Source organism: Plecotus auritus, assembly GCF_963455305.1.
Source record: "Plecotus auritus genome assembly, chromosome: 8".
In the NCBI taxonomy this organism is placed as follows: domain Eukaryota; kingdom Metazoa; phylum Chordata; class Mammalia; order Chiroptera; family Vespertilionidae; genus Plecotus; species Plecotus auritus.
The window spans coordinates 7,891,149-7,915,487 of NC_137782.1; the positions used below are offsets into that span (position 1 = coordinate 7,891,149).

General features: G+C 40.2%; 1 protein-coding gene across 4 annotated transcripts; it reads right to left on the minus strand.

The window, feature by feature from the left end:
- Positions 1–198: 198 nt before the first annotated feature.
- Positions 199–23,071, minus strand: LOC308256000 (lung adenoma susceptibility protein 2). 4 transcript variants are annotated; one of them, XM_080683893.1, is made up of 10 exons: positions 22,897–23,065; positions 21,085–21,298; positions 19,069–19,397; positions 17,234–18,016; positions 16,640–16,787; positions 12,233–12,335; positions 10,809–10,940; positions 8,485–8,555; positions 565–606; positions 266–445 (listed from the first exon to the last, which is right to left on the minus strand). In XM_080683893.1, exons 3-10 carry the CDS (start codon positions 19,349–19,351, stop codon positions 277–279), a joined length of 1,731 nt encoding a protein of 576 aa, XP_080540019.1. In that variant the 5' UTR covers positions 19,352–19,397; positions 21,085–21,298; positions 22,897–23,065; the 3' UTR covers positions 266–276. The 4 variants fall into 4 exon arrangements, with proteins under 4 accessions (XP_080540018.1, XP_080540019.1, XP_080540021.1 ...); XM_080683892.1 differs by lacking the exon at positions 21,085–21,298 and having other exon boundaries at positions 199–445; positions 22,897–23,055; XM_080683895.1 differs by lacking the exons at positions 266–445; positions 565–606 and adding an exon at positions 3,313–3,526 and having other exon boundaries at positions 22,897–23,071.
- Positions 23,072–24,339: the final 1,268 nt, after the last annotated feature.

Sequence of the window (24,339 nt, forward strand, 5' to 3'; positions counted from 1 at the left end):
ACCATTCTGGTTTGCTCAGACTCTGGAGGCGACTCCTCTGAGACCGCTGGTGTAAGAAAGCTGTGTAACTCCATTTCTCTAAGCGTCGCTTGGGTTTCTTCGGTCTTCTACAACAAAACGAACATCGACCCATGTATGAAATTTCCAACGGATAGAGGGAATAGAACGACACACCGTCTTCCACACGTGAAGAAACTTCAGTTGTTAAGAAATTACCAATTTTATTGGCCTATTACTTCTTTTGTCTGCTTTCATGCTACGTGCCTTTTGGCAAGTTCACTTCTTCACGACAGCACTTCCATCAAATGGGTTCTGAGACACAGTGAAGAGTGTGACAGGAAAACTTAAACAATAATCCAAATCTATGAGTAATTGTATGTATTCAAAATACAGGTGGGAGAAAGGAATCTTGTCCTGATTCATCTTCAGGCACATTTTGGTATACCTATATGTAATTTAACAAAACAGTATCATAAACATTAAATACAAAATACCAAAAACATCCACATACAGAAATTTCAACAAGAAATAACATAAAAGAGAAGACAATTAACTCAAACAAACCCAAGAGAGAGTTCCTCAATTTGGTCAGAAATCTCCATGAAGCTGAAATAAATTATCACAGAAAAAAAATTAAAAGTAGAGTCCTTATTGATAACAGAAAAAATATAGTTGAGTTTTATCATCACATATTTATCCCTGGATCTCAAATAACTTTTGGAATTAGGTTAAATTTGTTTCATATTCAGAAATTTTAATGTCTTATTAATTTTTTTCTACTTAATATTTTTAATATACCTGAGAAAAAGATAAAATTTTATATTCCCAATCCAATTTTTAAAATCTAATTGTTCTCATTTTCTGCTTTAAATTCCCAATTCAGCAGTCAATACTGTAGTCTCCCTTTTCCCCCAGGAAATCTCAAAATAAAAAATACTGAGCCCTGGCCAGGTATAGTGTCATCCCGTACAACAAAAGGTGGTGGGTTTGATTTCCGGTCAGGGCACATACCTAGGTTGTGAGTTCGATTCCTGGTTGGGGTGCGTACGGGAGGAAACTGATCAATGTTTCTCTCACATCAATCTCTCTCTCTCTAAAAATCGATGAACAAAATAAAAGAATTTTTTTTATAATACTGAAAGAGCCCTGGCTGGTGTTGTTCAGTGGATTGAGCAAACAGTCCTTGGACCAAAGGGTTGCAGGTTCGATGCCCAGTCAAGGACATGTAACTGGGTTGCAAGTTCGATCCCTAGACCTGGTGGAGAGGCAAACATTCTATGTGTCTCTCTCACATCAATGTTTCTCACTGTCTCTCCCCTTCCCTTCCACTCTAGAAATCAATGGAAAGAATGTCCTCAGTGAGCATTAGCAAAAACTGAAATATTTAACATGTAATAAATTAAATCAATTCTTAAATTTCTTGAACACTTATCATTTAGTTTTTTTCTTAGTTGACTCTCCTAAATATTTTTTTAAAGGCTGAAATTAATAATTTTGATAAATTTATTCCCTTTTCAGGTAGATTAACTTCCATATTTAACAAAAAATGTACTCCATTAAATAAAATCAAGTTTCTTAAAGTATTAGTTATAACTTAAAATTTTAAAGCAGGCTTATCTTATTTAGTACTGGAGGTATTTTCTTGCAAATGGGGGCAGTTAGCAAACCAGTGCCATTCGGTCATTACACATAATCCCTTTGGAGATGCTTTCTAAGTATATCCTCTGTCTCATCAGCATATATTATATAATTAGAAGTTTGTTACGTGATGACTCTATCTTCTCTGCCTTCTTCAGAATTTGTCTAACAGTGGATTTCACTAAACCTGGAGCATGATCAGCCCAGATCCTCCTGATGTTCACCTGCTAAAAATCTGCAACAGCTAAACCACATTTTTAAATCATCAAAATAACGCCTGTTTGACTGGGTGCAGACTATTAGCTGAGAAGCAGAAGACCATAAGATAATCAGAAAACAGGTGTCCCTGGCAGGTACTTCCACACAGTAAACCGAACAAACTTACTGAGGCAAGTGACTCTAAATCTGAGCACAGGGAACACTATGACAACTGGCTCACTAGCCAAGGAAAAAAAGAGACAGGGTTCACTCTACATTTTTGACAAGTAAGTTCTATAGCAAAGATTTTATATAGATAGAGCTTTACATTTAGAGAAATTAAAAAATTATCTGACCTAATGTATTTAGAAATTCCTATTTGACAATAAAGCTACTTGGCAAGGATGCTGCCATTGGGTAAAGAGTTAATTTGTAGCATCTGTATACATAGATATTCTTTAATTTCATATGCTTTATTAGTCACACTTTATAACTTAAATTCTTAGTTTTGTGGTAAAGAACACAGCTCTGCTCACTTCCAGGTAGAGACAAACTTTAAAGACTACAGACTGCTTTAGAGAAAGTTCAGTTCTTACAAAGTAGCTTTAAAATAGAGTATTGCTTTCCGATTTCCCATATTCATTTTCTTTAGTCATAAAATTTCATAAAGCAATTGGTCACTGACCTCATAGTTTCTACTGATTTGAGTTAACCCCCAAACTAAAATCTGGTACATAATCTAGTATCAAAATATCAAATTCTCAAATATCCCCCCACAAAATGTTTTGTAAACTGTCAAGTAATATCAAGATTATCTTAAGTCTGGCCAGGTAGTTCAGTTGGTTACAACGCTGTCCTGATAACCAAGGTTGTGGGTTTGATCCCAGTCAGGCCACATACAAGAATGAATATATAAATATGTGAAACAACAAATCGGTTTCCCTCTTTCCCTCTCTAAAATAAAACTAAAAAAAAGACTATCTTTTAGAGAATCAAATCAAAGCATTAATTAAACAAAGTTCTCTTGGATTACACAACATAAAGCAATATTCATTTTAACAATGAACCACCCCATTATTGTTATTTGCCAATACAACATATCTTAAATATTTCATTTACAAAACTTAAAAGTAACATACTTCCATATGGATAAGATACACCACAAGAATTTTGATATTCCTTTAAGTTCCTTAAAAGTGGATGTTAACTGTAACAAAAAGTCTATTCCACTTAAGAGATTTTAAATAGAAACCAGGAAGAATTTCTTAATCCAGAACTAGACGATAAAATGGCGAGGATGCTGAAGGTTAGGTCCACGTGAGCTTCAAGAACGGAAATCATCCATCTTTGAATATCAGACATTTGCTGGCCTGAAGACCAAAGTCAGACTACAGAATAGTGTAGGTCCGTCCAGTTCACATTCTGGTATTTTGGCATAAAATGAGGATAGGTCACAAAACCTACAGACACTTTCAAGTTTGTTTTTTAAATATATAATAATTGAACCAATCAGAATAGTGTATGGCTTATCATTATTCTGCCATTTAAAGCAATAGGAAAAAAATACATTTTTGTTTTTGTGGTGACTATTTATTGGTTAAACTTTTATTTTCCTCTTCACATTTTCGGTGACTGTTTCCCACTGGTATCATCAACCAGGTCCCTCAGGCGAGATAAATGGTGCAAAGCCCTTCATTAAAAAGTATAAAACACATTATAAACCAATATTAAGGACTGAATAGGCAACGCAGACAGCAAGAAATGGTGATTACATTGTTTATTAACTTCAAAGTTAGTGAGAGAAATGAATTTATAGAATAACAAATATCAAACTTTGAGAATTTTTCCTTTATAAAATTTTGATAACTGAATAATTGAGGGTTCAAGTAATTCATCTAAAATTCTATAAAAACATTTACTTTTAAAAAATTATTTTTGACATTCCAAGATTTTTTTTGAAAGTTTTCCAAGTAAGCTTAGTAAGAAACAATAGGTTATCACACGTAACAAAACATTTTTTTTTCAAGTAATTTTCACAACAGTGTATATCATTTCAGAAACAATGTGTATAGTTTATCTTTTACATGTCCATTCAAGATAGTTAAAATAAAAAAACACTAAAGGATCAGTTAGTTCTGAGGAAAACTAATTTTTATTGAGCATGGAGGAAACAAATGACAATTATGTTGAATAATGTAGTATTATACCAACAACATGATTTTCACTAAAATGAAGCTAAGATTACAGGTCAGGTATCAGTGGAGAAAACTCAGTCATCCTTCAAACAAACCAGGAAGAGAGAGGCCTTTAACTTTCCAATCTTCCTCTAAAAATACTGTTCCAGTTTTCCCTCTCCTATCCTTCAGAAAGGGCCACTCAGAAAATGTCAACCGTATTAATCAACCATATTTCAGCCTGCACCCTCTCCAATCTGGGACCCCTTGCGAGCAGTCGGACATCCCTCTCACAATCCAGGACTGCTGGCTCCCAACTGCCCGCCTGCCTGCCTGCCTGATTGCCCCTAACCGCTTCTCCCTGTCAGCCTGATCACCCCCTAACCATTCCCCTGCCAGCCTGATTGATGCCTAACTGCTCCCCTGCCAGCCTGTTTGCCCCTAACTGCCCTCCCCTGCAGGCCTGGTCCCCCCCAACTGCTCTCCCCTGCAGGCCTGGGTCCCCCCCAACTGCCCTTCCCTGCAGGCCCAATCACCCCCAACTGCCCTCCTCTGCCGGCCTGGTCACCCCTAACTGCCAGCCTGATTGATGCCTAACTGCTCCCCTGCCAGCCTGTTTGCCCCTAACTGCCCTCCCCTGCAGGCCTGGTCACCCCTAATTGCCCTCCCCTGCAGGCCTGGTCCCCCCCAACTGCTCTCCCCTGCAGGCCTGGGTCCCCCCCCCCCCATCTGCCCTCCCCTGCAGGCTTGATCACCCCCAACTGCCCCCCCTTGCAGGCCTGGTCCCTCCCAACTGCCCTCCCCTGCTGGCCTGATTGCCCACAACTGCCCTCCCTTGCAGGTCTGGTTTCTCCCAACTGCCCGCCCTTGGTGGCCATCTTGTGTCCACATGGGGGCAGCTATCTTTCTCCACATGGGGGCAGCAATCTTGTGTGTTGGAGTGATGGTCAATCTGCATATTACTCTTTTATTAGATAGGATAAAGGCCTGGTGCATGGGTGGGGTCGGCTGGTTTGCCCTGAAGGGTGTCCTGGATCAGGGTGGGGGTTCCCTTGGGGTGTGGGTCAGCCTGGGAGAGGGGCCTGTGGTGGTTTGCAGGCCGGCTACACCCCCCGGTGACCCAAGCAGAGGCCCTGGTATGTGGGATTTATTTATCTTCTATAATTGAAACTTTGTAGCCTGGAGCGGAGCCAAGCCTTCTGCTCAATTTCTGATGGGATTTATTTATCTTCTATAATTGAAACTTTGTAGCCTTAAGCAGAGGCCAAGGCAGGCCAGGGCTTCAGAAGCTTGGCTTCCTCCATCGCTGGGGGCAACCCTAGCCTCCTGCTCTCTCTAGCTCTGTGGCTGCCACCATTTTTTTTTTTAATATATTTTATTGATATTTTCACAGAGAGGAAGGGAGAGGGATAGAGAGCTAGAAACATCGATGAGAGAGAAACATCGATCAGCTGCCTCCTGCACACCTCCCACTGAGGATGTGCCCGCAACCAAGGTACATGCCCCTGACCGGAATCGAACCCGGGACCTTTCAGTCCGCAGGCTGACACTCTATCCACTGAGCCAAACCGGATTTGGCTACTGCCACCATTTTTGTTGGGATTTATTTATCTTCTATAATTGAAACTTGGTAGCCTGGAGTGCAGGCCTGGGACGGCCATGGTGTGCAGAAAGCTTGGCTTCCTCCTTCGCCGGGGAAACCCAAGCCTCCCTTCTGCTCTCTCTGTGGCTGCAGCCCTCTTGGTTGGGTTAATTTGCATACTCACTCCTGATGGGCTGGTGGGCGTGGCTTGCGGGTGTAGCAGAGTGATAGTTAATTTGCATATTACTCTTTTATTAGATAGGACTGGAGGCCTGATGAAAAAAATTGTGCACTGGGGCAGGGGGTTTCCTTCAGCCCAGCCTGCACCCTCTTGCAGTCTGGGACCCCTGGGGGGATGTCCACCTTCTGGCTTAGGCCACTTCACCCGGGGATCAGGCTTAAGCTGGCAGTCAGACATCCCTCTCGCAGACTGGGGCTCTCACAGTCCGGACCCCTTGCTCCTTACCGCCTGCCTATAGCAGAGGTGGGAGAAGCTCCCGCCAATGCTGCTGCGCTCACCAGCTGTGAGCCCGGCTTCTGGCTGAGCGGTGCTCCCCCTGTGGGAGCACACTGACCACCAGGGGGCAGCTCCTGCATTGAGCATCTTCCCCCTGGTGGTCAATGTGCATCATAACAACTGGTCGTTCCGCTGTTCGGTTTATTTGCATATTAGGGTTTTATTATATAGGATAGATAAAAGAAGAAATTGGATTTTGCTACCCTTGGCAACTTCAGTTAATTTTTGAGATTCTCATTTGCTTTAACTAAATGACAATAACTCACCCAAAAGTTACTAAGCAATCAGAGGTAAAAATTAACTAGACCCTATCATTTCTACATCCTATAGTACATCTCTCTACCTAAAGAATTATTTTCTTCCTAGAGGCATACAGATATGAGAAAAAAAAGATAATTTGCAAATATATTTGGGAATTATTTTCCTTTTTCTTTTCAGGTGTATTATTTTCTCTTGAATCACAAAGAAAAAGGCAAGTGACTAGAGTCTTATCTTACTCACAACCCCAATGGCCAGACACCTTGGATTTAAAGGGCCTATGAAAATGGATAGAGAAAAAACATCCTCATCTTTATTTTCACTAAATACCACCTATAAATTAGAATTTCTTTCCATTATGCATGTAAGCAACAGACCAAATCTATGACCTCATATGCCACAGAAATTGGAGATATTTTCATGTCACATTACAATCATTACAGGAGTATCAAAATCATTTAAACTCATCACTACTTCAAAATTATAATAGTTATATAATAGTTACAAAATTACAATAGGTATCAAACCGACTGTTAGAACATATGTTATCTAAGTCTTTCTGTCTACATCCAAATTTCATATGACATAACTGGTCAACCACTAGACAACTTTAAGTCTAGTTGTTTATTTAGTGAACAGTGAGGTATCACTGGTGACCCAGAAATCAATGCTTTCCAATATTTTCTTTCTCTAATTGTTTGCTGATCAACATGTGAAATAAGTAAAAGACCATGACATAATTTAATGCTTGTATTCAAGCGATGCAAAAGGCCTTCATATTATGTTTTCACAAAATGAATTTTAACTTACCTGTATTTTAAATGTAATTAGCAATGTATTTTAATATTTTCATAACTATAATTCAATATAACTGTGTCCTTTTTAGTCCTATGTACTTTGTTTTATACCTTTAAAAAACAATGGAAGAGCCCTGGCCAGTTTGGCTCAGTGGATAGAGTGTCGGCCTGTGGACTGGGGGGGGGGTCCCAGGTTCGATTCTGATCAAGGGCACATGCCTGGGTTGTGGGCTTGATCCCCAGCAGGGGGCATGCAGGAGGCAGTCAATCAATGATTTTCTCTCATCATTTCTCTCTCTTTTCTCTCTCTCTCTCCCTTCTCCCTTCCTCTCTGAAATCAATAAGAAAAAATATATTTTAAAAAAATGGAAGAAAGAAGGGATGGAAGTAGAGGGGAGGGGTGAGGTATGATGGGAAGGAATAAGAAAGTTAAGCAGAAATGAAATCTTCAGTCTCCCTACCTTGGCTACACAATCAGCTGGCAGTTCCTGTCATTTAACCTCTATCTGCCCTACTGAGAATAAATAATTTACTTAGAGAAGTGGAGGATAAAATTGTAGAAGGAAATAATTCTTTATTTTTTTTCCTAAAAAGGTGAAAAAACAGGCTAGTGGGGAAAACATCAATTTAAGGGTCATGATACAACACTGTGTACAGCCAAGAGAAATGGTGTTATAAAAGTAAAAAATTTTCATCTTAGCTTTTCCTAAGCTCAGTATACCATCTTCTGAGGGCACTTTATATTCATATAACCAAACCTATAAATAAATAATACCCTCCCTCTGCCAATTAGGAAAGACGTGTATTCGTTCCCAATTTTTAATTTAAGACAATTTAACTAAGAAAATAGGTGGATTAACACCTTTAGGGCATTTATATTATCTTTATATCCACAACATTATATCTACTTTAGTTTTCTGTGGATATAGGTCAAATAATGAATTATTTATGATTATTATATTTCTTCTAGAGGGAATATATGAAAATACATGTCATGATCAAGTTGTTTTTCCAGGACATCCACACCAATACTAGGTTCAAATTGTTGCTATTGTTCAGAAATAACAGAGCATCAATTAAGGCCATTCACGTCATTATATTTTAGGTGTCTAAGGTTATCTCATTAGGTCCTAAGAATATTTTAAATAGGGAAAAATACAGGTTTAAGAGAAAACTTCAAGGTTAAACAATATGTTCCAAGAAGTTTAATATGCTTATAACTACTTAATTCCATCCTGTAACCTTCTGATTTCAATCTAAGAGATGGCTAAAATAGATTTGTACCCATAACATATTCAGAAATTACTAGAGAATACTTACTTTTGAAGTGACCTAGTAATAGGAACCATACCTTCCTTCAATTGTAATTTAGAGAAATCATCTTCTAAAACCTATTATTAAAAAGACCAAATGTAACAAAATACTGAAAATACTATATAATTATAAACGTAAATGCTATTTAATATGTGACTTAAAAGAACAGTAAAAAAATCTTTATTTCCAAAGAAATAATTCTAGCAAAAATTTTTCAGTAAAGTATTATATATTTTTTCTCTTTATTCTAAAAATAATATAACTATATTTAGATTCATCTTTTAATTGTCCTAAAGTATGCTTTTAAATTATGTCCAATGAAAAATCAAATCTTGGCTTGAAATTATGACTTTATAATGAACTCGGTCTTATCTCAATAATGTTTAAAAGAAGAAGGAAAGAAAAATAAATTACACATTTTATGTTAATGTTATGATCATTAGAATGGAAAGAGAAAAATTAAGAAATATAACTCCAAAGAGCAAGCCGTGATAGTTCCCAAGAGTTAATCTACTCATTTGTAATGAAAACTGAATTTCAGAAAGCTCTACTAAATAATCATATCAAAACAAACAATGACAATAAAAACATTTATTATTATTTTAATGTTTAAATAATTTAAGTATTACTATTTAAGTTTTTTAATGTTTTTATTACTGGGGCAATTATTTTATTAACTAGAGGCCCGGTGCACAGATTCTTGTACCAGTGGGGTCCCTTGGCCTGGCCTGCGGGATCGGGCTGAAACGAGCTCTCCGACATCCCCAAGGGGTCCCGGATTGTGAGAGGGCACAGGCCAGGCCGAGGGACCCCACCGGTGCACTATCGGGGCCAGGGAGGAATGCAGGAGGTTGGCCAGCCGGGGAGGGACCACAGCAGGGCTCCAGGGCATGTCCAGCCCATCTCGCTCAGTCCCGATCAGCTGGACCCCATCAGAAGCTAACCTACTGGTCAGTGCGTCTCCCCCTGGTGGTCAGTGTACGTCATAGCGAGCAGGTGAGTGGCCTTAGCATATCATTAGCAAATTACGCTTTGTTTGGTGAACTGCCAACTGGGCGACGAGACACTTTGCATATTAGGCTTTTATTATATAGGATAAGGTATTTATTAAGCTTTTATCAGGTTCCAAGCACTAAAATAAGTACTTTATATAATCTGTCTCAATTTTTCAACAACCTCATTTTAAAAAATATATATATTTTTATTGATTTCAGAGAGGAAGGGAGAGGGAGAGATGAAACATCAATGATGAGAAAGAACCACTGATCGGCTGCCTCCTGCAAGGCCCCTACTGGGGGTCGGGCCCACAACCCAGGTATGTGCCCTTGACTGGAATCGAACCTGGGACCTTTCAGTCCACAGGTTGACACTCTATCCACTGAGCCAAACCAGCTAGGGCTTATCAACCTCATTTTGCAGAAGAGAAAACGGAAACTAGTAAGTGGCAGAAATTAGAATTTAATCAGACTTGGGATTATATAAATATTCTCCCAAGTTATGAATAAGAATATATATTCATAAACACTATATTATTGTGAAAAAAATTCTACCCCTAAAGAACAGTAGCCAAAGCAGAAACAGATTTCCAAATTCCTAGGAAATATAAAAAAATTCAATGTTTTCAAAATAAAACTTTACGTAACTGTATTTGGAAGTCAATAAACACATGGCACCAAAATTAAATTTCAGATGACAAAGGTCTGTGGAGAAGTCTAATGTTGAAACCTTTTCACCCTGGCCGGTGTGGCTCAGTGGGTGGTTGTGTTGTCCCATATACTAAAAGGTCTTGGGTTTGATTCCCAGTCAGGGCACATGTCTGGGTTGCAGGTTTGATACCAGTCCCCAAGTGGGGCAGGTGCAGCAACCAACCAATATTTCTCTCTCACATTGATGTTTATCTCTCTTTTTCTCTCTCTCTAAAAAAAGCAATGAAAAGGTCCTCGGGTGAGGATTAAAAAAAAAAAAAGGTTTTCTAGATCTCCCCAATTTATAAATACAAGTTGGAGTACACAGAATAATTTTGTAGGGAATTAAAAAACAAGTTTTACAATCCGTTCATACCATAGTTGTGATATCATCACATCTAAATAAGATGGTGTATTTATAACCATGAACTAAATAAAACAATCCACTCATGGATATACAACTGCAGAAATCTAATAGTATTCAATGTGAATAAGTTTCTGGGGGGAAAAAAGAATAATCCAACTCTACAACATGTGTTATGTGACCTGCTTATTAACATAAAACTAGAGGTCAAACTAAAGAGGATCTAGAAAGAAATCTTATCTCTTCACAGATCCCAATTCATAAATCAAGTTTGTGCTTACTTGTTTAATCTCTCCTTTTGGCTCCATAGTTTTATTCTGATTAAAACTTTCTTGTACGGCTTGAAGATTAAATAACATTTGTTTCAGGGCTTCAACAGGACCATGATGTTTTCCTCCAGACAGAGTACAGCACTAAGGTTAAAACAGATGATCAATTAACCATCCATATTTGGGGGCAAAAAGTTCTATTTTGTAATATTCTCCCCAATACAAAATTAACGCAAAAATCCTAACAATACATGTCAACAGAGTGTTTTTAAATGTTGTGCATAACTTATCACTTTCCCTTACCTAGTTCCCAGATGAAGTTATTTAGTGACAATCATCATTTTTTTTTAAATATACTTTATTGATTTTTTACAGAGAGGAAGGGAGAGGGATAGAGAGTTAGAAACATCGATGAGAGAGAAACATCGATCAGCTGCCTCCTGCACACCCCCTGCTGGGGACGTGCCCGCAACCAAGGTACATGCCCTTGACCGGACTCGAACCTGGGACCTTTCAGTCCGCAGGCTGACGCTCTATCCACTGAGCCAAACCGGTTTCGGCTAGTGACAATCATTATTAACAGTGTGGCATATCCTTTCTAGTTTTTGCTCTTTCAAAAGGAATAGTATTTGTTTATGTTTGCAATGCATTCATTTAGTACATTTAAAATCAAAGATTTTTAGAAGAAATAATTTCAGAACCAAGATGGCAGCATAGATAAACACCTGAACTTGCTGCCGTGCACAACCACATCAAAACTACAACTAAAAGGCAAAACAATTATCATCCAGAACCACGGGAAGGCTGGCTGAGTGGAAATTCTACAAGAAAGAAAGAGAAAAGCTCACCGAGACTGGGAGGAGGAGCGGAGGTGCATGTGGAAAGGGGCTGGCAACTGGGTACGCTGTTGTTTTTTTCAGTTGGGAGATACAAGCTCCCAACTGCTCTGAACTCCAGTTCCGGGCAAGACTCTGGGGACCCAGACTCATACGGGGAGAAACTGGACTGTCTGGAATCGGGCTGGAACACGAGGGTGGCTTTCTCTCAGAGGTGCTTGCAGTGATCATTGTTCCTGCTCGGTGCCGGTGCCACGGGACACAGAGACCTGGGGACCTCTTTGGGGCAGGGCTGATGATCAGCCACTGCTGTTTGCTCCATCCTGGTGATTGCTGAGACCCCGCCCCACCCAATTTACAACCCCACCCAAGCTGTGAGCAGAGGCTTTTGCATATGAATGGCCTGGCCTTTTGCAATCTAACACCTAGCACACTGCAGCTGGGTCAGAGAGCCCCAGAGCCTCCAAAAGAAGGCCCAAGGCTGGACAGCAGCTTGCATTGCTTCACCCAGCGGCCGGGCCTGCCTGGGGGCGGGCCTGGCCTTGCCACGCACTGGGCCTCTAGTCTTTTAATAAGTTAAAAAGATTTAACTTCACCCACCTGATCATCATCATTTAAAAAGTCTTCAAGGAACCTTTTAGCATACTTTGTCCTTGAAGCTTGTTGAGGACTTTCATCAGAGTTAACAGGAACAGGAGACTTACTACATAGGGTTTAAGAGACAAGATATCAATTAAGTTTCCAATTTATAAAAATTAGGCAGTATATAACTGAATGGTTATCATTTAAATATAAATGGTGACCAAGAAATAACTGTTATAGATATGATTCGTATTTGATGTTGCTTGATAATTCTCTCATCTTCTTCCTGAATTTATACCAGAATCTAACCCTCCCTATCTCCTTGCTTCACCTTTAAAGCTTCAAGAAAAAAAAACTTGGACCAGCTGGCATAGCTCAGTGATTGAGCGTCGACCTATGAACCAGGAGATCACAGTTCCATTCCCAGCCAGGGCACATACCAAGGTTGCATGTTTGATCCCCAGAGTGGCACATGCAGAAGGCAATTCATCAATGACTCGCTCTCATCATTGATGTTTACCTCTCCCCCTCTCCCCTCCTCTCTGAAATCAGTAATAAAATATATTTTAAAAATTGAAGACATTAGTCTTCAACTAAACAAATAATCCTTTAACTATAGGCTATGCCAGGGGTGGGCAAACTTTTTGACTCGAGGGCCACAATGGGTTCTTAAACTGGACCGGAGGGCCGGAACAAAAGCATGGATGGAGTGTTTGTGTGAACTAATATAAATTCAAAGTAAAGGAGCGGAGGGGAGAGCAAGAGAACCCTCCGCTCTTTCGGCTCCGCGGGCCAGATAGAACGGGCCGGATCTGGCCCTCGGGCCGTAGTTTGCCCACGGCTGGGCTATGCTTGCAAAGCTCACTTGTTTGAAAGAAGCAGTACATTTTTCCAATTAAACACTGTTACCCAATGATAATACACAAAACTCCCACGAATTTATAAGATTTTCTACTGGGATGGCAGTTATACTCTCTGCCATGTCAAAGCATTAGGACAGATGTCCCACTCCAGAACTGGCATTAACATAGAAGACAGATTAGAGTGAAAAAATAATCAAATTTGAAATTATAATTCCTGAGTTCAAATCCCAATCCCAGTCACTATATGACCTTACATAACTTATTTATCTGAACTTCAATTTCTACATTTGTAGTCCCACTTATCTCAGAGAAGTATTGCATAAATTAACCCCATGTACCTGGTACCTTTAATAGATGCTCAATAAATATTAATTTTTTCTTAATTTAAGGGGTAGCAGGAAAAGGGGCATCCCTAGCAAAAGTAAGACTTTTCCCCAAACCAGATTCTGTTAGTCACAGAGAATAAACTCATTCTATCTTTCTCTCTCATATATATATACATATATATATATACACACACATATATATATATACATATATCAATATGTGGTGTTTCTAACTCAAGTACTCAGATATCTAAGTATCTTTTTATAACATGTAAATTTTACAGTGATAATTTTTCTTAATTAGCAGCACTTCATTATTGACTCATTCGATTTGTAACTCAGCTTTTTATTGTTCTCAAGTAGTTTTCCCCCCCATTCTTTATAAGAGCTTGTACACCCACTCACCATTACCAAAGCATTTACCTGATTATTGAAGGTGGGTGCTGGGTACATAAGGATTCATTATACTACTCTTCTACTTTGTTTGTTTGGAATTTTCCATTAAAACAAAAAAAGCAATTATCTGGTTGCAGTTGTACTCCATCTTTTAGTATATTACTTTGAGTACATCCAGGTCAATTTTTTAAAAAAAATATTTTTTTATTGATTTCAGAGAGAAAGGGAGATAGAAACATCAATGATGAGAGAGAATAATTAATTGGCTGCCTCCTGCACGCCGCCACTGGGGATCGAGCCCAAAACCCGGGCATGTGCCCTTGACCGGAATCGACATGGGACCCTTCAGTCCACAGGGTCTGACACCCTATCCATTGAGCCAAACCGGCTAGGGCCAATTTTTTTTTTTTATGACAGATTGATAATAATTTGTCAATGTCATACTAAGGCTAGGTCTATTCCTTCATCTCACAATCCATCATTAATTTTATATACAAACATACCCATCACTATATGAACCCAATCTTCTAAACATCAACTACTGTATACAAAGTACTGGGCCAAACCACTGATAATAATAATTATACTAGCCAGAAGTTATATTAATCTAATTATAAACTACATTAAAATTTTTACTCTTAAATACCTCTGATATTATCTGCTCACCCATTTGGGTTCCAACTGAAAGCAAAGTATTGCAGCTATGGTACTCTACAAATACACAGAACAACTGATAAAGAGAAATTAAGAAATAAAGATAGCCCTAGCTGGTTTGGCTCAATAGATAGGGTGTCAGCCTGCGGACTGAAGGGTCCCGGGTTCGATTCCAGTCAAGGGCACATGCCCAGGTTGCGGGTTCAATCCCCAGTAGGGGGCGTGCAGGAGGCAGCCAATCAATGATTCTCTCTCATCATTGATGTTTCTACCTCTCTCCCTTTCCCTCTCTGAAATCAATAAATATATATATATATTTAAAAAGAAATAAAGATAAATTTAAAAATTAGAGCTATTAACTCATTTAAAAAAATATTATTGAACCAACAATCTATAATAATAAAAGCATAACATGCTAATTAGACCGGACAGCCAATGTCCTTCCAGATGAAGCTGGGGCTGCGAGGGCCAAGCCCCTTGCTCAAATTTCGTGCATTGGCCTCTAGTTGAAAAATAAAGTTAAACTAACAAAAAAAAAGTATTCTGAATAATCACCAAATTACCATTTACGAGATTACCATGTCCTAACTTAAGTATCTTGTATTTCTTTTCTAATCAACTGAATCCTCACACAAAAACGCCAAAGCAAAAGAATTTGCATAAGACCTTGTATAAGTAGAATTATACAAAGTAGACAAAACTTGTACAAGATCTCAGCAAAGAACTGACAGAGCTGGAATTCCAAACCAGTATTGTAGTCAGTGCACATATTTAAAAATAAATAAATAAAAATAAGAGACATTCAATTGAGAAGTAACCAAAAAAAGGATCCACCCTATCTAATAAAAGAGTAATATGCAAATTGACCATCACTCCCAACATACAAGATGGCTGCCCCCATGTGGTCAAAGATGGTTGCCCCCATCTGGACACAAGATGGCCACCACAAGATGGCCAGCAGGGGAGGGCACTTGGGGGTGATCAAGCCTGCAGGAGAGGGCAGTTAGGGTGACCAGGCTGGCAGAGAAGGGAAGTTGGGGGCAACCGGGCCTGCAGGGAAGGGCAGTTGGGAGGGAACCAGGCCTGCAGGGGAGAGCAGTTGGGGGGAACCAGGCCTGCAGGGAAGGGAGTTGGGGGTGACCAGGCTGGCAGGGGAAGGCAGTTAGGGGCAATTGGGCCGGCAGGGGAGGGCAGTTAGGGGCAATCGGGCTGGCAGGGGAGCAGTTAGGCATCAATCAGGCTGGCAGGGGAGTGGTTAGGGGGTGATCAGGCTGGCAGGCAGAAGCGGTTAGGGGCAATCAGGCAGGCAGGCAGGCGAGCAGTTGGGAGCCAGCAGTCCTGGATTGTGAGAGGGATCCCAGATTGGAGAGGGTGCAGGCTGGGCTGAGGGACACCCCCCCACACACACCCCCTGCACGAATTTCATGCACCGGGCCTATAGTTAACTAATAAACTCCATCTATGACAAAATAAAAGTATAGACAACTGAATATAATAAGTATCAGAAACTAAGGCAGGATATAGGGTTACCAAGAACGCATTTCTAATAAGTCTAAATATAATAATATCAATAAAAAAAGCTTTCCTATCTAAACTCCTAATCCTTACTCTAAGTTCACATTCACAGTTATCTAGGTGAACACTTGTTAAATTATTCTGAGAAACTATGTAATTGAAACGTTAAATATACAAATGGAAATAATTTTAGAAATTATAAAAATTTATACAATTTATAAAATGGACTATCATTTAAGGAAAATAATGTCTGAAAGAGAAAGTAAAATGTAAATGAAAAGAAATGAATAACTCTTAATATATGGAGAGAATATAGTAGAAAGAAAGTAACAAGACTTTCATAGCCCTCCTCCTTCTACAAAATAGTTGCTTTTGGTTCTAATTCCTCATAGTAAACATATATCAATATTTTATAGTGCAACAAAAGGAACATGAAACAAAGACAAAAGTTATATAATGTACCTAAGTTACATAACCCACGATCTTGTTGTAACAAATGAAAAATATAATATCAAGCAAAGCAACACTGAACACCATTTTTCTACAGAATTACTATGTTATTACCATTGCTAGTTATAATTAAGTTATATAAAAATAAATTAGATGTTCATATATTTTTCACATGGAAAACTAATGACCTTAGATGACTTTTCCATTAATAATGTACTTACAAAGTAACAGGAACATTTTCCCACGATCTTTCTGCTTCCAGTTTATCTAATGAACAAGGACTATCATCCTGTTTCATAGACTTCGGTAATTTAGTACAATGCTCTAGATTTCTCTTGGCCTTCAGGATAAGTAATTCAATTTTGTCACCTATTTTAAAAGACTACATTAATTAAGAAAAAAATAAATGCAAAGCATGGCAAAATCTCATAAAGCAACAAGGATTCAGATAACTTGGAATATATACAGGGTGCCCCCCAAAATGTATACACACACTTTGAATAAATGTAAAGGCAGTGTTTATTATAATACATTTCATTTTCAAAATTGAGCTATCAGTTGTTAAAGTGTGTATACATTTTTTGGGGATACCCTCTACACATCTTTAACAGCAAATTATGTCAAAATGTTACATTTCAAACAAACAAAAGTAGATATTTTCTAGTTATAAAATGCTACTTAAAATGAAAACCATAAGAGTTCAAAATATATACAATCTGATCATTACATCAAGAATGTAACATAAAAGCTCCTAGATATTAGGTCAAATTTACAGCATTTTCTTTGATTATTAAAAACAAACAAAAAACAATTACCATTGAATGGCTTTTTGGATTGTCCTGGAAGAAGTGGATTCTCACATTGACATTGGCTATGCTCAGAATCACATTTACATTCATTAACAAATCCTTTATCACCACTCAAGAAATCTGAAATATTTGAAGGTTCAAAAGAATATTCAAAACAATCTAATTTATTCATAGGTCGAGAAGTTCTTTGTGCCTGATAACTATGTCTTGGGGAACACTGCTCGTCTTTAAATACTTTATAAATACTTTGACTATTTGTGTCAGGTAGCAAGTCTTGATTGTGGAGCCAGACTGGATATTTGAAATCAGGTATACTAGTTATCCCTGAAACATTAAGGTCAGATTTATGGCCAGTGAGCCATCGTGGGTAATTCTTTTCAAGATCTTGTTCTGAACTGTCCTTGAAAGATGATTTCTTAAAAAAAGATGGTTCAGAAATGCATTTAGTCGTCTTATTCACAAGTTTTAAGTTTTTTAGCTTACGACACTGCTTTCCATTTATATTTGTATATACAGCAGGAGTAACTAAGTAATCCTTGCTCCTGGCAATGCAGGGTTCTTGAACATTTTGATTCTTTTCAGTGTCCGATAAACTCAGTCTTCCAATGCATTTCTTAGTTTTCTTGGTAATTTGATGACCTGGTCCAACACAAGTAAAAGGAAATGATCCATCTGCTGGAAGTTTTAACAGATCATCAGTTGTTAGGCTAATGGAGTCTATGTCATTAATAGTCCGTCTTCTAGAAGATAAGGACAAGGAGCTTTCTTTGTGATCAAATTTTTCAAAAGCTGAAAAACAAAGCATACTTCTGTTTATCTTCCCATATCACATATAAAAACACTTCAAAATATTCAACAGTAAATGAAAATTAAGAATTTAAGAAAAAAAGAATTAAAGAACCATTTTTGCCACTTTCCCATGATCTTCAATAAAGTTGATTAAAAGAATAAATGGATAGGTTGATGAAACAGAATGTGCTTTTTTCCCCTTACATATCAATTTGTTTTAACTAATTTCTACCCTTCTCTCTACAACCTCTTGACTTATTCCATTTTCTTTAATTTACTGTTTCTTCAACTTTTTTCATCTTCAACTTTTTTCATCTAGACATACGCAATCCACTGATACACTCACATTAATATTGGTCACTCAATACTGGCTGCCAATACATGATTTGGAAAAGTTTGTGAATAAATTAGGTGAAAAATAATTTGCTTTCTTTACTAACTCTGCGATAGCAAATAGCTGTTCTAATTCTCTTCTGGAATAGTGGCCATATCTCTCTAAGATTTGAATGCAAACTTTTTCCATACTAGGGCTAATAAGTGCTCTGTAACTGGTTATCAACAGACTCATATTCCAAATTTGTCTTCATAAAAGCCTTATCAAGGAAAAACTCAATGTAATGAATATTACTGTTCCATTGAATACAGATCAGGAAGACTAATATAATCCTTTGTAATCAATTGCATAGGAACAAGTATAAACTAAGAAAGGCTGAGATTCACTTAAAGTCATTAAGCTAGTAAATGAAAACTAAAACCACCAAGTCAACACTTTTTCCACGATGCTATAATAAACGGCTTAAGGATTTAGGATCAGCCACCTGCTGTAATTCATGAGCTTCCACTGCAAGGTTGCAAGGGGATCATAGCTGAAAATTCCTGAGTACCAGATAAGTATACAGTCTTTTAAGAAATATAGTCAGATCTCAACATTATAAAAGTAATTTTTACCCCAAAAGAATAAAAAAAGAAGCATCTGGATTTCAAAGGCTACAACACATCTCTCAAATGATGTAAGTCAGTGGACAAAATGAAAACAAAAAATAAAAGCATACCATGGTTTGGTTTATAAATATAGTTGGAGAATTCTGGCATATTCGCAGGACATTTATCAATGTTAATCTTTCCAGTGCTTACACCAGGATACATCCGGCTTAGATCAAAATCATCAATATAGGCCTGGAGAGCCTGAGATGCAGAACTGTACAGTTTATCCTTATACTGAACAGAGCCATCAGAGTTAGAGGAATTACTACCACTGAGGCTGCAGCTTGCTAACAGAGAAGATACTGAAGATTCCCGAGAACAAGTTCTGTGTTTTGTATTTGGTTTTGCCATGCCTTCCTCAAAATAGGTTACTTCTGTTCATTTCTCTTAGAAACCACTGTAATACAAAAACAAAAGGTTAAGGTTCCAAGTAAAAGGAATAATAGCCATATACAGAGAAATTATTCAGTATGTAAACTTTTTTATAATTTTCTTTAAAGAATAAAATCCATTACCTATAAATCCTTTAAAGGCAATACACATTGTAGATTTTTATTTTAATTATTGTGAATTCCTTCATCATTTGTTTAGAAAACATTTATTAAGAACTTACTATGTGCCTGGAATTATGTATACAAAGATTATCTGAGAACATACATGAAAAGTACCAAGGAAAGGGTACTCACTTTCTTTAAACGTCCTAAAACAACTGATTTACATAGTCTTTTCTTATGGTGATATATTTTATGACATCACAATACTTAACATTCCCTTATACATAATACTTCTCAATGCATAAGCCTACCACCATGCACTACAGATAGTAGGCCTCAAAAAATTTTAAATGCATCAAATGAGGTATTAAAAAGAAGGGCCCTAACTGGTTTGGCTCAGTGGATAGAGCATTGGCCTGCGGACTGAAGGGTCCCAGGTTCGATTCCAGTCAAGGGCATGTACCTTGGTTGCGGGCACATCCCCAGTAGGAGGTGTGCAGGAGGCAGTTGATCGATGTTTCTCTCTCATCGATGTTTCTAACTCTCTATCTCTCTCCCTTCCTTTCTGTAAAAAATCAATAAAATAATTTTAAAAAAACACACAAAAAAACAAGAAGGAACAGTGGAGAATGTTGTAAATGCCAATATGTAACTTTAGCCAACTCCTTCACCCCAAAAAGACTTGAAAACAAAATATAAATAAACTACAAGTCATACCATAAAATGAATGTGCAAAATGCTCTTTTCCTAAAACATATATCTATCTATATAAAAGCCTAAGCGACCAGTCGACTGTTAGCTATGATGTGCACTGACCACTAGGGGGCAGGCACTCCAACCAGTAGCTTAGCTTGTTGTTGGGTTCCTGCCAAAGGGGACTGGCCCTGGAGCCCTCCCTCAGTCCCTCCCTGGCCCAAATGTGCACTGGTGGGGTCCTGGATTGTGAGAGGGCCCAGGCCAGGCCGAGGGACTGTGCACCGGGCCTCTAGTTGTTAATAATCATTTTCTGACCTTCATTTTTGGTACTATCCTCACTATACTCAATTCTTATATTAAACAGATTCAGACTACCTCTCTTTTAAAGGAGACTTAATTAGAAAACTGACTTATTCATCTTACTGTTTTTGCATCATTAAAATTGGCAGAATTCCTGTCTACCTTAGTATAACAATAACAAGATCTGTATTTGAAGCCCTAATAACAGAATGAACAGTCACTCCTTCAGTGCACAATGTGACATTCTTTTAAAATTAAATCAATGGATTTTCTGTACTGAAAATAAAACATTAATGTCTAGAACTTAATATATGCTACGATATTATAAAGTTAGTATGTTTAACTGTTGGCTGTATTTTGGGAATGTTTTAACGTATAACAACTTTCAATGTAATCTTGACTGTCAAATTTGACTTTAAAATACTTAAAAGTTTTCCATTTAAGAAAGTGAAGACAGAGTAAAACATCCTCCTCCCGGCCTTAAACCGTGCCACTGCCTTTGCAAGAGCTGAAAGCAGTCCGTGGGGGCAGCAACAGAACATAATGCTTAGCCTCTGCTTTTCCCGAATGCGGTGACGCTGGTGTAACACTAACCAATGGCCAGGCAGCTAGTCACGGCAGCCAAGACATGGAACACCCTAAGGGTCCTTCGGTGGGTGACTGGTGTATATACAATGAAATACTGCTCCGCTGTGAGAAAGGATGGAACAGCGCCATCTGCAACATGGATGGATCGCGAGAGAATCATGCTAAGCGAAGGAAGTCAGAAAGGGACAAGAGCCGTAGGATTTCATCACTCATATGTGGGCTATAAAACAGAAAACAGCAGAAACAAACTCAGGCACAGACAACAGTGTGGTTCCCTGAGGGGAAGAGGGAGGAGGGGGGTAAATGACCGAAGGAGACGAGGCTTTAGGTGGAGAGCACACAACTCATCATGCAGACGATGGATTATGCAACTGCACGCCTGGAACCTGTACGTTGGTGACCAAGACGTTCAGTACCAGATGACAGGTTTTTATTTATTTTTAATCATTTTATTTTTTTTTTTTTACAGAGAGAGGAATAGAGAGTTAGAAACATCGATCAGCTGCCTCCTGCACACCTCCTACTGGGGATGTGCCCGCGACCAAGTACATGCCCTTGACCGGAATCGAACCCGGGACCCTTCAGCCCACAGGCCGACGCTCCATCCACTGAGCCACACCGGTCAGGGCAGATGACAGGTTTCTAAGTGAATGGCTGCACGGTCAGCTTTGCCTTTCCTTTACCCTGCGTCCTAAAGACAGATGCTTCCATTTTCTCGTTAATACTGCTTGGATACTCAGCTTGACCCAAACGTTTTCTCCCTTTATTAGAACACAGGACAAGTTACCGGTTTTTAATTTTACAAAACCTCAAAAACAAAACCCTAAAAGGCACCGTTGATGGATTATGGTCCTCGGTACGTGGGCAATAACATTTATTTTAATTCCCAGGAGGCCAAAAAATAAATAAAAATCGACCATCGAACTATCATTGTGGAAAGTTTCCAAAAGTACACAGAAGTAGAAAAAAAGCATTTAACAAACCCCTTGGCAGCTATCACTCTGCTTTCAAACCATCCCCGACAGACCCGCACTTTCGTTTACCTCCCACTTCTCCCCCAGGAATATTTGGAAGCAAATCCCAAACATCTTACTCTTTCTTCCATGAACACCCGTTCGTATCTGCATAAATAAGGCAGCCCATCATTCCGAACAGAATGTGAAGCGGATGAAAGGTCAACCCCTTTTGATTCGAAAACACAGTGTTCCGTGTTAAGTCACCAATGGGAATGGCTCACCATAAAGGAACAACTCTTAGAAATCCCGGCTCCGGGGCGTCTCTGACGGAACCGGCATTTGCGCAGAGTCTACAGCCAAAAAGAGCGAGTGAGCCGGGCCAGCCAGGATGGCCGGCGCCCCTGCACCAGAGCACCCCGTCTCCTCCGGGCGCTGGGTTCACACCGCCCGCCCGCATCTCGGAGACGCCCTTCCTTAGGGATCCCCGCGATCAGACACGGCTTCTCGGAAACCATCCTTGGCGCCTCGGGAGCGAACGAGGAGCAACCGAAATCCTCGGGGTGACGGCCCCAACAGCCCACGCCCCCACCTTCACTTCAATCGACACCTCAATTCCCCGAGACCCACGTCGGGTACCCTCGGTCCAGGTCCGCGATCTTCCCCCTGAAACGGTCCCTTTTCCGCAGGGACTCTCAACAAGAGCCCTCCCGCAAGAGTCGTCTTCCCCTTCCCTCCCCGCCACCCGTCCTGGAGCCTTCCCCTCGGGCTGTCAAAGGACCCGACGCCCCTCGAAACCCCACCCCCGCTTTTTCGGGCCGAACTCGCCGACAAAGGTCCAGACTAGAGAGAAATAAAAACGCACAGTTCACAACTGCCCAGGCCTGTAGCCGGGCGGGAGATGCAACAAAGCATCCCTGTCAGACACCGCCGCGCCTCAGGCTCCGCTCGCTCGCAGCATCCTCCGCCGTCACAGCGGAACGCGACGCCCGCGCGGGCTTTCAAACTGACCCAACATGGCGCCGGCTCGCGGTGCGCATGCGTGGTGCTCGGGCGCCGGGGGCGAGGCAGCCGAGGGGCGGAGTGCCGGAGGGGAACGCGGCGCCGCGGGGCGTTAAGTCGCACTGCCTGCTGGGAAGTGTAGTTTCTCCCCACGCATCTCTCTGGGGTGGGTGTTCTGGATTATGCACATCCACGTCGCTGCCGCGCGCGCCCTCTGCCACCTCCGTCTCCGCTGCTCGTGGCCAGTCTGCGCAGATGACCGGCCGAGCCTCCTTCCGCCGGCTCCTGGGGCTGAGTGAGGGACTCGTAGGGGAGATTTGGGGCGCATGCGGCTGACGTTTCGGTCTCCGAGAGCCGCCTCCGCCTCCCCAGTCCTTGCAAGTGAGCTGGTCTCCTGCTTTCAGAGCACCCCTTTTCCAGGATAAGACATCATCTGGTCCAGGGGCAGCGTCCCGGACCGCTTCCTTGCCTCCCTCCTCAGTTAACTTCCCCATTTTCTCCCCGAGCCCGGCCCCCCTGGGCTCCCCAGCCCCTCACACTCAAAGCAGATGCGGGATTGGAGGAAGGAGGGCTGGGATCCAACAAACTCCTTGGGGACCTTGATTCCCAGGAAGAATGGCAGTGACCCAGCACGGATTGGGGACCCAGTCAGGCAGCCCAGAAAGAGGGAGATTATGCTGTACAAACAGATGTAAAGACCCACGTAACAACGTGTGTGAACTGTCTACAAGGCTGGCTCAGGATATGAGGTGCGAAGAATCCAGTTTCAGCCAAGTGGTGGATCAAAAAAGATGCCATCGCAGCGTTGGTTTATGTTTCTTTCCCACTGACCCTGCGGGCGAAGATACCTCATTACTCCACCGGAACATACTCCATCAGCCCATGTCACATCACCAGGTGATCCAACGGTGTTCTTGCTGCTTGCTCTCTCTTGTTTCCATTCTTTCTAGCCCACTGACCTCAATCTTCCCTTTTTTCTTAGCAAATGAAAAAAAAAAATCCAGAAACGATAAAATTCAGTTGAGTGGTTCAATTAAACACATGTTTATTGTGGCAGTAAGTGTTAGGTGATTTGACAATGAATAGGACCAAGTCCCTGCAGTTTACACTCTACCGGTATATTTCTGTAATCTGTGCAATTCCTAAATTAGTCAATATCATGTATGCTGCTGGTTGGAAATAAATAACTTATATTTGCTGAGACAAATCCAGGTCAGGGGCCAGCCACGGACTGCTAATGGCATGAGCCTAAAAAGTTAGGCTTTTTGGCCCTAACCCTTTTGGCTCAGTGGATAGAGCGTCGGCC

What these genes read in the sequence shown, in the direction of transcription:
- LOC308256000 (XM_080683892.1), bottom strand. Translation starts at nt 19,351, where the DNA reads ATGGCAAAACCAAATACAAAACACAGAACTTGTTCTCGGGAATCTTCA. An exon ending in TATTTATAAACCAAACCATG is followed by an intron (nt 18,017 to 19,068) that starts GTATGCTTTTAT and finishes TTTGTTTTTCAG; the next exon opens with CTTTTGAAAAATTTGATCAC. An exon ending in ATCCAAAAAGCCATTCAATG is followed by an intron (nt 16,788 to 17,233) that starts GTAATTGTTTTT and finishes CTTTTAAAATAG; the next exon opens with GTGACAAAATTGAATTACTT.